This window comes from Callithrix jacchus, chromosome 1 (assembly GCF_049354715.1).
Source record: "Callithrix jacchus isolate 240 chromosome 1, calJac240_pri, whole genome shotgun sequence".
In the NCBI taxonomy this organism is placed as follows: domain Eukaryota; kingdom Metazoa; phylum Chordata; class Mammalia; order Primates; family Cebidae; genus Callithrix; species Callithrix jacchus.
In genome coordinates this window covers 67,875,043-67,887,645 of record NC_133502.1, presented here as the reverse complement: position 1 = coordinate 67,887,645, position 12,603 = coordinate 67,875,043, and the positions used below count along the sequence as shown (strand labels likewise).

The following is a 12,603-nucleotide window of genomic DNA, read 5'->3' as shown; positions in this document are numbered from 1 at the left end:
ACATGACAGCTAATTCATTTTGCTGCTTGCTTACCATATACTCTTGTTATCAACGGGTACATAAAGAACAACTACAAAATTGTTATTACAGAACAAAGTCAAACAGAAAGAAAACAATACAGAACATAGTGAATATTCCCTACGTAAATCCTGAATTTAGACTACCAAAACCCAGTAGAGACCTGACTTATGCTAGGACCTTGAAGAAGTTTCTACTTTTTTTTTTTTTTTTTTGAGACCAAGTCTTGCTCTGTTGCCAACTTGGAGTGCAGTGGCGTGATCTCGGCTCGCTGCAACCCGGGTTCAAGCAATTCTCCTGCCTCAGCCTCCTGAGTAGCTGGAACTACAGGTGCATGCCACTACACCCAGCTAATTTTCGTATTTTTAGTAGAGATGGGGTTTCACCATGTTGGCCAGGATGATCTCCATCTCTTGACATCGTGATCTGCCTGCTTCATCCTCCCAAAGTGCTGGGATTACAGGTGTGAGCCACCGAGCCTGGCCAGAAGTTTGTACTTTCTAAAGCTTTGAATTTCAGCCTTTTTTCTTTCACTGTTACCCAGCATGACCCCAGTTCTGACTTTTGGTGAGTGTGTGAGGCTTGAGGCAAGTCACTTCGCCTCTCTGGGTCTCGGGATCCTCTCCTTTTGAGGGACACAGGATTTGACAGCTTCTCCCAGACACTGTCTCCTATGGTTCTACACAAACTTTACTTTGCACTGCCTTTTTTCCGTTCATTTGATGGTCTAAGAAAAAGCTGCTGAATTTTTAAGCAATGCTAGGGTTCTGCAGAAGGAGTTAATCTGATCTGCTGGTGCTTAAAGTAATATACATACATTCTGTCCATAAAACATCCCACCAGCACCCAAGCAGGGTCTTTCTGCACCTCCTCCTAGAAGTAGGCACAACTGCTGTCTCTGTGATAAGATCACACAACTCGAGGAGCATAAAAGTCATTTATGTTGTGAAGCCAAAGGCCATGGCTTGATTTTATTTACAGTCTAATCTAGCCTGTAATCGAATCATTTGAAACAACTAGATTTTGAGTTGCTCTAAATTTTTTTTTAGTTCACAATTATTTTTGTTGACACTAATGGCAATAATAAACAGTAAACCATTCACAAAACCTACATTCGTATAACTTCTATGGTGTGTGTCCATTTGATGAACCTTGATAGTTAGGAAATGTGTAATCCCATAAGAGCAGGTTTCCTCAAGACAAACCGCTCATGAACAAAGTGAAAACAACGTCTTTAATTCCTGTTCTAGAAGAGTTAGAAACTTGCAAATTTATTTTCCAGTTGATTCAATCTGCTGTCTCTAACTCTTTAGGGAGAATTACAGAAATGGAGAGAAAAATCTTGGTAATTTATTCAATTTTATCACTTCTACTGATCCCATAAAAAGACTCCATCTGTCAAATTATCTTTTCTTAAAACAACAAACAAAAAAAAACCTTTTCACAATTTTCTTCATATGGGTATGTTGAAACGAGTACTTTAAGTATCTGTGTCATGAAAACTATTGATGTTCCAATAAAATCTGTTCCTTCTAAATGATCTGTTCTTTACCCTCTTTTGAGGGGAAAACTTCAGCTTCTATCATTTGTTTATAATTTGCTTGTGCAGCATGGGATTTATTGCTTTGGGTGAATATATTATGGCATATTTGAGTAGTGTAGAATACTCTTATGTTAACATATTCTGTGATTTGGATTTCAATCCATAATCAGTACATCTTTCTTTTTAAAATTTCTGCCTTGGTTTTCTTGAAAGTCAAATGATAAGAATAAAAAGAAGAGAAACCTACTTGAATCATATCTTTGATCATATATTTTGTTTTCTTATTTATTAATTGTTGTTGTTTTAAGACAGGGCAAGGCTGGAATGCAGTGGCTTGATCTCCACTCACTACAACCTCCAACTCCCAGGCTCAAGCAATCCTCCCACCTCAGCCACCCAAGTAGCTGGGATTACAGGCACACACTAGTGTGCTTGGAGAATTTTTAAATTTTTTGTAGAGACAGGGTCTCACTATCTTGCCCAGGCTGATCTCAAACTCCTGGACTCAAGCAATCCTCCCACCTTGGCCTTCCAAAATGCTGGAATTACAGGTGTAAGCCACCACGCCCAGCCTGATCATACATTTTAAACCTTGTTTCTGTAATCACAGTCTGTGTCAATGTCAAGCCACCGTGCTCGCTTCAGCAGCACATATACTAAAATTGGAACGATACAGAGAAGATGAGCATGGCCCCTGCACAAGGATGACATGCAAATTCGTGAAGCATTCCATATTTTTTGAAAAAAAAAAAAAAAAAAAGTGTCAAGCCACCTGATCATCTAAGCGCCATTGGAGAAACACTCCCATCCCCCATGAGGTTTTCTGATTTCTACTCTTAAGCATGATACTAATCTTTGATTAGTTCTTTCATTCTCTCAATGACTATGCCAGAGCTACTATTTTCTCTTCAAGTTCCCATCTACAATTGTAAGACAAAATAGAGGACACCCAGTTAAATGTGAATTTCAGATAAGCAATAAATAAGTTTTAGTGTAAGTATGTCCTATGCAATATTGACCAAGTCCTGTATTTATATTTGCTAAATCTGGCAACTCTACCTCTAACCCCTCTTCCTCTCTTAACTAACTTTACCTCGTAGTAAAATTTGAAGTTATTAGCAGGAACTTTCTCATCTTCCTGCCATCTCCTCTACAAATGTACCTACCTGAGGCATATCCTCATCTGTTTCTCTCCTACTCTAGTTACTGACCTGTTCAGGACCACCTACTCCCTGCCCATCTCCTGCATTTGATGTCCTGACACAAAAGTGCAGAGCCACAGGCTGTATTGCAGTATGAATACACCCTACAGAGCTTGGCACTGAACACGTGTATTTAGTGGAAGAGAAAGAGACTTGAAATGTATGAAGCCAAAAGCTCGTTTATGGAAAACTCTTCTGAATTTTACAACTCATATAAGAAAGAAACCTGATCGCTTTCCTGGGTCTGACAACAATTGCTTTCCCAGATTTGACAACAATTTTAAACAAATTTCAGGGCATTACCAATTATTGTGATGCTGAAAGAAACTTCTTAATTATACATTTTTTAATTTAAATAACTATATGGGAGGAAAGACTAAATTACTCCTCTGTTTATTCTATGAAAACGATATTGTCATATGAAGAAGTGATTAACAACTATGAATTCAAAAATTTAGGGGAAAAGCATTTTAGAGATGTTTAAAGCAGTTTTTTACAAAATATGTGATTTTCTAGACTTTGTGATGTTTGTGGTATTTGTTAATTTAAAAAAATTAGTAATTATCATGAATTATTTTCTCATTCTGAATACTTTGTGCCTAATTTTGTATTCTTTCTTTTCTTTTTTTTTTTGAGACGGAGTTTTGCTCTTGTTGCTCAGGCTGGAGTGCAATGGTATGATCTCGGCTCACTGCATCCTCCCTGTCCCGGGTTCAAGCAATTCTCCTGAAGAGCTGGGATTACAGGCACCCACCACTATGCCCAGCTAATTTCTTTTTTTGTACTTTTAGTAGAGATGGGGGGTGGTTTTCACTATGTTGGCCAGGCTGGTCTTGAACTCCTGACCTCAGATGATCCACCCATCTCAGCCTCCCAAAGTGCTGAGATTACAGGCATGAGCTACTGCACCCGGCCTGTATTCTTTTTCTTAAACTGAGTCCCCACCATTATGCAACTCAAGGTCCCATCCAAACCCTGGTTTATCTCCATCTGAAAGGGATTTCTCTCTTTTTTCTTTTTTTCTTTTCGAGATGGAGTCTCGCTGTCACCAGGTGTGATCTCGGCTCACTGCAACCTTTGCCTCCCAGGTTCAAGTGATTCTCCTGCCTCAGCTTCCTGAGTAACTGGGATTACAGGCACCTGACACTCAAACTCCTGACCTTGTCATCTGCCTGCCTCGGCCTCTCAAAGTACTGGGATTACAGGCATGAGCCACCATGCCTGGCCGGAATTTCAAAATAGAAAATACAAACAAAGTCATCAGTCAAGGTGGAAAATGGATCGAGTCCACACCACGTGGGAAGGGGAGCAGACAAAAGATGCAGAAAATCTCCTGGAAGAAACAAGAAGCAAACTTGATAAATTCCATAGATGAAAAGCAAATGGCTCTGGCAATTCTTCACACACTTTTGGAATTCTCTTGACTAACAAGTCTGGTTCATTTTGGGATAAATGGCTCCTCCACCTTTGCTCCATCTTTATAGCGTATTCTTTAGGATTCTGTCCACGTCCTTCCCTCCTACTTGGCACAATTGAAAATTAACTACATGTAACTTCAGTTAGAGATTTAAGCAATTGACTACATGATCTCATCTACTTCCACATTAATAATCAACCCCTATAATCTAATGACAAGATATACATGCTAGTGTACTTAATGCCGTGTTACCTAAAAAGTAGAAACAACATAAATGTCCAAGCATAGAATGATTTTAAGTAACTTACAAGATTCTGTGAAGCTTATATTAAAAATGATGATGTATGTTCTCACAAGTGGGAGATAATCTTTGGTACACACAGACATAAAAATGGGAACAACAGACACTAGGGACTCCAATGGGGCAAGAGCTGGCAAACTTCCCATTGGAGACTGTGTTCACTGTTGGTGACAGGAATCAAATAGAAGCCCAAACCTCAACTTCACTAAATACACCCTTGAAACAAACATGCACATGTGGAAAGCAGCACATCTCAATCCTATTTTTGTAAAATAAGTAAAATAAATACTATATGAATCTGAAATTTCAAATGATATATGCCATGTATAAATATTGGTACTTTTTTTGGGTGAACTATTTGAATTTCTATTATTATCTTGTATAATATAGATGATTTTTATTTTTGTTTTTTATTTTTATTTTATTTTTATTTTTTTGAGAGGGAGTCTTGCTCTGTCACCAGGCTGGAGTGCAGTGGTGAGATATCGGATCACTGCAGCCTCCACCCCCTGAGTTCAAGTGATTCTCCTTCCTGAGCCTCCGGAGTAGCTGAGATTACAGGCACCCCATACACACCTAGCTAATTTTTGTATTTTTAGTAGAGACAGGGTTTCACCATCTTGGCCAGGCTGGTGTCAAACTCCTAACCTCATGATCCACCCTCCTCAGCCTCACAAAGTGCTGGGATTACAGGTGTGAGCCATCGTTATTTTTATTTTTATTTTCTTGAGACAGAGTTTCACTCTTGTTGCCCAGGCTGGAGTGCAATGGTGCAATCTTGGCTCACTGCAACTGCTGCTTCCCAGGTTCAAACAATTCTTCTGCCTCAGCCTCCCAAGTAGCTAGGATTACAGGCATGCACCACCACACCGGCTAATTTTGTATTTTTAGTAGAGACGGGTTTCTCCATGTTGGTCAGGTTGGTCTCGAACTCCTGACTTCAGGTGCTCCACCCACCTCAGCCTCCCAAAGTGCTGGAATTACAGTGTTTTCCCATCACTCTTGCCTTCTCAATGACAACGTTGCCTCCCTATGTGCTCCTGCATGGCATAGTACTTTCCCTTCTCTTGGAATCTGTGAGTCACAGTCTTTTCAGTGGCAACAGACTCTTGACCTCTTGGTCTCTCCATACCTGAATAATAAAAAAAATATATGTATATATTTTTTAAACCAACTAAAATTTATTTAAGCATAAAGTTACTTTCCCATTTGTCTACAACCACAGTAGACCTGGTGTCCTGGTGGAGGAAACATCATCCTACGGTCCTGTTCCCACCGAGGTGACAGGAGCCCTGTGAGGATCCAGTAACCTACCACAGGTTGATTCTCCTCTTTCGCTGGTACTCTGACGATGCAGAGGATTCCCTGGACCACTTGAGCCTCTTCCTTTCCCCCCAGGAAGCAAAGGTGAGAGTCTGAGCGGACCCTCCAATAGAGTTGGAGGACAGAGAAAAGCTCTCATTTCACATGAAGGTCCACCCATTGGTGAGGGACTGTACAGGGAATGTTCTCTGCCAAATGCCCTACTTGGAACATCAAATGCATCAGGATCTTTCCTAAGAGCTTAAATTTAAACTCTATTTCAGTGAATTTTTGTCTGCTGTGGGCATTTTCTTTCCTTAAATCATTGAGGTTTCCCTCAGCAGTCCAAGCTGCCAACTGATCACGATGTGCTTTTTCCTCATAGGCAATGGTCCACCATTGATGGTGATCAATAGTTCTCTTGAGTTCTTCTTCGAGATCTTTGGCTTGCTTTCTGTAGGTCTCCAGCTCCTCGGTGGGATGGACAGTCTTTTTGTCTACTTTAGAAAGTTTCTCTTCTTTCTGTAACTGGCTGTTCTCCTGTAGTGTTAATTTCCTATAGAGTCTCATTTCATTTTCTTGATAGAACTGAGTCATTATTTTAAGTTTCTGTTGAAGCTTCTGATTCTCACTTTCTAAATGTGTGTTTTCTGACTGCAAAGATGCTTGTTGAGTCTGAAGATTTTTAATACACTGTGTAAGCTCTTCCTTTGTTTTTTCACCTTCAGATAACTGAAAATCAATTTGGTTTCTTTCTCCTTCCAAGATTTTCAAAGAAGCATTTAACTTAGCAGCATGAATCCGTTTCTTCGAAGCTCCTTCTGGAGGATGATCTGAGTTAGCACCATCTTCTGATTCACTGTTCATTGGTAATTTCCAGTTCTCATCTTCCATTATGTCTTCTCCAAGCACAGCAGCCCAGTCTTTCATCTTCAGCCAGCGTTCCGTCAGAGTCTCGATGTGATTGTCTTTATCGTTTAGAACTTGCTCTGCGTGTGCTCCGGAGTCTTCCAATGTTATTTTCGGTTTATTAAGTTCACTCACTTGTTCTTTCCATACTTCAGCTTCTTGCAAAAGCTGTTTCTGGCTTTCCTGAAGTTGAAAATTTTCATTCAAGGAAACTTTTATTACTATCTTCAGTCTTTCTTCATTCATTTGAGATATCTTGAAGATGATTTTGGCTTCAGCTACTTGTGATTTGAGGGATTTTGAGTTATCTTCTAGAGACTGTATTGTTTTTGAAATATCTGCCATTAGTTGCTTTTGTTGAGAAGGTTTTGATTTCTGTTAACTCTTTTTTGAGACCAAGTATCTCATCCTCAAGTTCATCATTGGACCTGCTCAGCTTTTCACATGTTGCCTCCAAACTTCGTGCCTCTGCTGCCTCGTCCTCAAAGCTGGCCTCCTTTAAAGATGACTCTACTTCACAGCCTTCATGCTCTTTTTTAAGGAGGGTAAGGTTTTCAAGTAGTTAACATTTTTTGTCAATTAGTTCAGAAAGCGCACCGGCAAGCTTCTTCTCTCTTCTTACATAAAGCCGACTTGTAACCGATCTCCAACTTCTCCACAAAAAAATGGGAACAGCAAAAACTCCAACAATAGCTGCCCATACCAAGAATTCCCATGGAAACTCGTGGGAATTAGAATCTGTGGTCATATTTTGAGGCAGTGCTGCCACAACCCTGTGTAGCTCCACCAGGACCAACCCGAAATAGGGCTGAGAGGTAGACCTGGGCTCTGCACAGTGCTAAGGCTGCTCTGGCAGTCGCCACAGTAACTGGAACAACAATAAGCAGAGGAGAACACACAGCCTTCCATTTGGAACCCAAATCCACCGGAGCAGACCACTGCAGAGCTGGCTGCTGGGGGGAGCTTGGGGCACACACAAGTCTCACAGGCCCATGCTGCCCACCCCGCCCCTGTGTTACACTTTACATCCTGAGGCAGCGCTAAAACCTATATTTTAAAACAATAACACATGGAGGGAGACTCAGGTGATCCAGCATCCCAGCTATGCCCATCCCCCAGCTGACACCCAAACTAAATGTAGCCTTGTGAATGAGCCCAGGTGAGGCCAGCAGAAGAACCTTCCAGCTGACAGAATGATAAGCAATAATAAATCATTGTTTTAAGTCCCTAAGCTTAGGGGTCACTTGTTAAGCAGCAGTAGATAACTGAAATACCTGCCGCCTTATCACTTTGGTGTTTCAGTATTTGTGGTCTGAAATCATTAATTTAGGCAATTGACTAAGATTATGCCTCATGGTAAATTCTGATAGGTAATTTTATAGGTAAAATACACATTTTCTTATTGACCTTTGCTTCATTGAAGAGAGATTTATTTAGCTCCTCCCAAATGAGACAGATTATGCTTTCTAGATTAACTCCTTCCAGTAAAGGGCTCACCTCTGCCTAGCACGATCCTCAGTGTCTCATGTACGAGAGAAAAATGCTCATCTTGTCCGCAGAAGGCCTAGGGCACTTAGAACAGTGCTGGCACATAGAGAGTGCTCCTCTTCCCTGTCCATCAACTGACCTGCTCTGTGTCCATTTCTGCAACACTGGCATTTCTCAGCACGGATGATGTGATGCCTTGCAATAAGACGTCATCTCCCGTGTGTGCACGTATCTCCAGCTCATCCGGAAAGCTCTCTCCTTCAGGAGAGGAACCAAACTACCTACAAAATGTCCTTCATGTACTCGGTGTTCTATAAATATTTTTGTTTAATCGGTTTCTGCAGATCCAGAGACTCTTTGTTTTTGTTAGTTTTTGCTAGGCACCAGTTGGCTGCTCTGAAGCCGGCGCCTATGTTGACCTGATTGAGGGTGCTCACATTGAAGCAGAGGTCACATCTGCCACTCTCCTGCTCACAGCCTCCAGTGGCTTCTCAACTTGCTCGAGACAGAGCCTCTGCCGCCCTCCATGCACTGGCCCCAGCTCCCTCTCCTCCCCACACGCTCCCTCCCACTGCTCTGCTTCTGCCTCCCACACCCCCTTGTCTTTCCCTGAACACAGCAAGCCTGCTGCTGCCTCGAGGCTTTTGCACTTATGTTTCCTCTGCCTGGACTACCTTTACTTTAGACACCCACATGGCAACTCTCTCAAGGGTTTGTTTGAATGTCACCTGTCACTGTGGCAGCTCCCACCCTCACGCCAGCCCTGCATGCTCTATCTCATTTCCTTCCCTTGTCTTTCTCCCTAGCTGTCTTCCTCCATCATGGTCTGACATGCCACAGATTCATCAATTTGTTGATCATTCTGTAAAGGTCCAAAAAGGCTAAGATGTGGCTGTTTTCCCAGTCCCGAGGACAGTGCGTGTGACAGGTATTCAGTGACTATTGAGAAGCAAATGGATGTGAGAGGGAGGCAGAGCTCCTGGGACCTGTGTTTCCCATTCACGCTTGTTCTTTGTGCTGCTACCTGTGGCTGTTCTGTAAACAGCCTTCTCCATGTCACGTGGGGCAGCAGCCTCAGCAGCACCCGAGCCATGGCTGGCACATCCTCCACAGAGCTCCCAGCCCCAGTGTGTTCTCGGGAAACTGATCCCTTACTAAAGGCTGTGGGAACTAGAGAGAGGGTTTACATGATACACCCTTTGGTCACATTTTCAAAATTACCTGCTGAACATCCTTCTCTTTCTTTCACTGAGTTCCTACCTAATCATTGCCACCTTGTTTTCCTAGAATCACTCCCAGAGGCCTCTCCAGTGCCTAGACCCAGTAGGTGATGCTCTGCAGCTCCACGTGCCCCAGACATGCGGGCTTTACCCCAGAGCGGCACTGACCTCGCTGTCTGCCCACTCAGCCCTGCTCTTCTGCCCCTCACTGCCTTGTAAGCTCAAGGGCAGGGACAGTGGCCCCTGTGTCCAGTGCACATGGGTGACATTTAATGAGCTCATCTTCCATGATGAGCTCACTGAATGGATGAATACATACATTAATGAAGTAGAAAAAATACTTAGGAATCTGAAAAGTTAGACAGATGGAAATGACATAGAAGGAACTTGAGAATTTACCCTTGTGAATCCAGGATTCTGCCTGCCATTCAGGACCAATAGGTGTCCACTAAACACAGCTTTCCAAGGACAGGAGTTTCACAGCTTCCCCTCTTCCTCTTCCTGGCCAGAGCCTGTTGATTCAGACACCAAATAAATAAATAGATGAGTGGGCAAACTGCATCCTCAGGGTTCAGTCTGTGCCCATGTTGTCCTAAATCTAATGCTTCATGTGGAATGCAGTTGAAGTCATGGGGTTGAAGATGAAAGGTCCTACACCTTCTCTTGGACACTCCCTTCCCCCAAAGGGGAGGGTCAGGGGCTTCAATCCTGTCCATGAAAAAATTCTATGGAGATATATTAAATCCTAAACAAATAACCAAGGAGCTAAGTGAGGCAGTTTACTTTTACCAGTGGCATTGTGAAATTCACCAGGTTTTTAAAAAAATGGCATTGGCACCAAAGAAATGGGAGGGGCGCTCCTGAAAGGGGTGATGCAGCAGCATGAACCTCGTGGAATGACTGTAATTATACTGTCTCCTCCTCTCTAAGCCAGTGACAACGTGTGCTTAGAGAGCTCTTCCATGATGAGCAGACACCTCATCCCTCTTTTTCTGGATTTGCAGCTGCATTGCAGGGGCAGCTTAAAATAACCCAAACCCAGGCCAGGCTGCAACTGATGTGGGACCCTCTAGGCTACAGAGCCCGGGGCAGCACCACATAGAGTCTGCAGCCATTATGCTGCATGTCCTTCTGGGAATGCTAATGACCAGAGGTTTGGGACAGCCAGGGAACACAGTCTGTCCTCATCTATTCCCTTTTCTCCTGGAAGAAATGTCTGCAGGACAAACATCTGGAGCCTCTAGGAAAGAAATACTGCTACACAAGCTCTGAAGGTGACAAATAAAATCACCACGGCCTGTGGTCACCAGGCAGGCCTGTGGTGATCAAGCAGCATGGCTGGGATTTGGGGTGCATTTGGGAGGACCCAGGCAGAAAGAGAATGGCAGAGGCTGCCAGCCTGCTGCACCGCTGCAAACACACCAAGAGAGACAGACAGGCAAAGCTGACATCTGTCAGGGAACAATTAGCTGCCATCAAGCCCTTAGCCTCTGCTCAGCCCTCTGCAGGGTGTGAATGTTTGCAGATGTCCTTCTGTTCTAACACCATCTCTTCTTCACACACATTGAGAAAATGGAAGCTGAGAGTACATGCTGCAAGAAGTAGTCACTTGATTCCCAAGGTCAGTTTAGCCCAGGAACAATGACCCGTTCCACAGGTGCGGTGGGCCAACACACATAGAGTCGGATTGTGTAACTAGTCATATAACACCTCATTTATTCCCTGAATAATGCTATGAGGTGGGTCATATTCAGCTCGTTTCATGCACAGGGAAACTGATGCTTAGCGGGCTGAGCAGCCTGTCACCAAGGTGGAGAAAGCCAGGCAAGTGGAGTCCAGACAGGTATGGCTGTCACACTGGAAACGCCGGTGCTCTCCTGCTCCCCTTGCAGGTGGAGACTGACTGCAGCATCTCAGGCCAATCCCAGGGAACAGGAGGGGCAGCTCCCACCTGAGGTGTAGGGGGCTGGAAGGGACATACCTCTTGGGGACACAGAGCTGATTCCTGGGACTCCACACTTAGGCCACCTGCCACCATGGTAGGCGGGGGCTGGAGCTGTGAGTTCAGCCTCTGACTCTGCTATCTGGGCAAGTCCCACCACCTCCCTGAGTGGCAGTGGTTAATTGCACTGCCAGAGAGCCGGCCATAGAGCGCATTAGCTGAGAGACCCTGGCTCCCGAGTGTGGCCCACAGAGCAGCAACCTCACAGCACCTGGGCCCCAGCCCACAGCTACTGAGTCAGAATCTGCACCCCAGCAAGACCCTGATTCCAGGGACGCATGTTAGAGTCCAGGATGCCCTTCTGAGGCCCACGCTTGAATTCCGGCTTCAAATCCTGGCTTGGCCGTTTAGTGGCTGTGATTCCAGCTGTTGCTTCATTACTCTGTCAGGAATCGATTCAGGTTTGTGGGCCTACATCTTATACAATCTGGAGTATTTTCCTTAAGAAAAGAAGGATGTAAAATTACAAATGCAAAATTAGGAGCAAAAGTGATGTTTGGAATGTAAAGACTTTGCCGCCAATTACAAATATCGAAGAGCTGCCAAAAACCAAAAACACGCAAACAATCCAGATACCTGATTTCATGTTTCTATCAACAAGTGCACTTCTGCAACACTTTATCCTTATTTTGGGGCCCTGATGGACTCTTCATCTGGCTAGGATTTTATAAAAGATAATTCAGCCTTTCCCCTAACCAGGCTGATAGAAATGTTTCACTAGGAGAGTTGGAATGTGTAGAATATGCCCCTTCACGAGTAGACATACTCATTAGATGGAACACTGCTATCGCTTTCTGCCCTCAAAATACAACAGCTGCAGTGAATTGTATTTCTTGCAACTGCCATTGAAGAAGAAAAGAATCCATGACGTGCTTATAAGCATATAGGCCTCATTAAGTACATTCCTGAAAAGAAAGGGCGTTGTTGATGAGAATCGACTCTGCTAACAGTTTTACATGTCAGATAATTGGGAGAATTCTCCACAGTAGCTTTGGACTCCATGTGCTACAGGTCTGGGGTTCCTCTATTGTTCATGTCCCGCTACATAGATGCAGAGACGCCCCTGTCACCATGCGCCTGGGTGAGTCAGGAAGTGGACAGAGGGAGTAGTCCTGGGTCCTGGAAGCCATTCCTGTACAGGGAGCACCTGATACACAGGAGTGGGAGCAAATCATCGGAATAGATCTCGCTCATTCAAAT

The 12,603-nt window shown here is 43.7% G+C and overlaps 1 protein-coding gene and 1 non-coding gene across 2 annotated transcripts; one reads left to right on the top strand and one right to left on the bottom strand.

Moving 5' to 3' along the window:
• Window positions 1–1,490: 1,490 nt before the first annotated feature.
• LOC100407130 (melanoma inhibitory activity protein 2-like) lies at window positions 1,491–7,551 on the bottom strand. Its single transcript, XM_035298180.3, is given in 3 exon segments — window positions 1,491–5,614; window positions 5,797–6,039; window positions 6,042–7,551. Coding segments are annotated over 3 exon segments (1,362 nt in total). The 5' UTR covers window positions 7,039–7,551; the 3' UTR covers window positions 1,491–5,492.
• Window positions 2,195–2,301, top strand: LOC118147987 (U6 spliceosomal RNA). Its single transcript, XR_004734722.1, has one exon. It is a non-coding gene; the product is annotated as a U6 spliceosomal RNA (small nuclear RNA).
• Window positions 7,552–12,603: the final 5,052 nt, after the last annotated feature.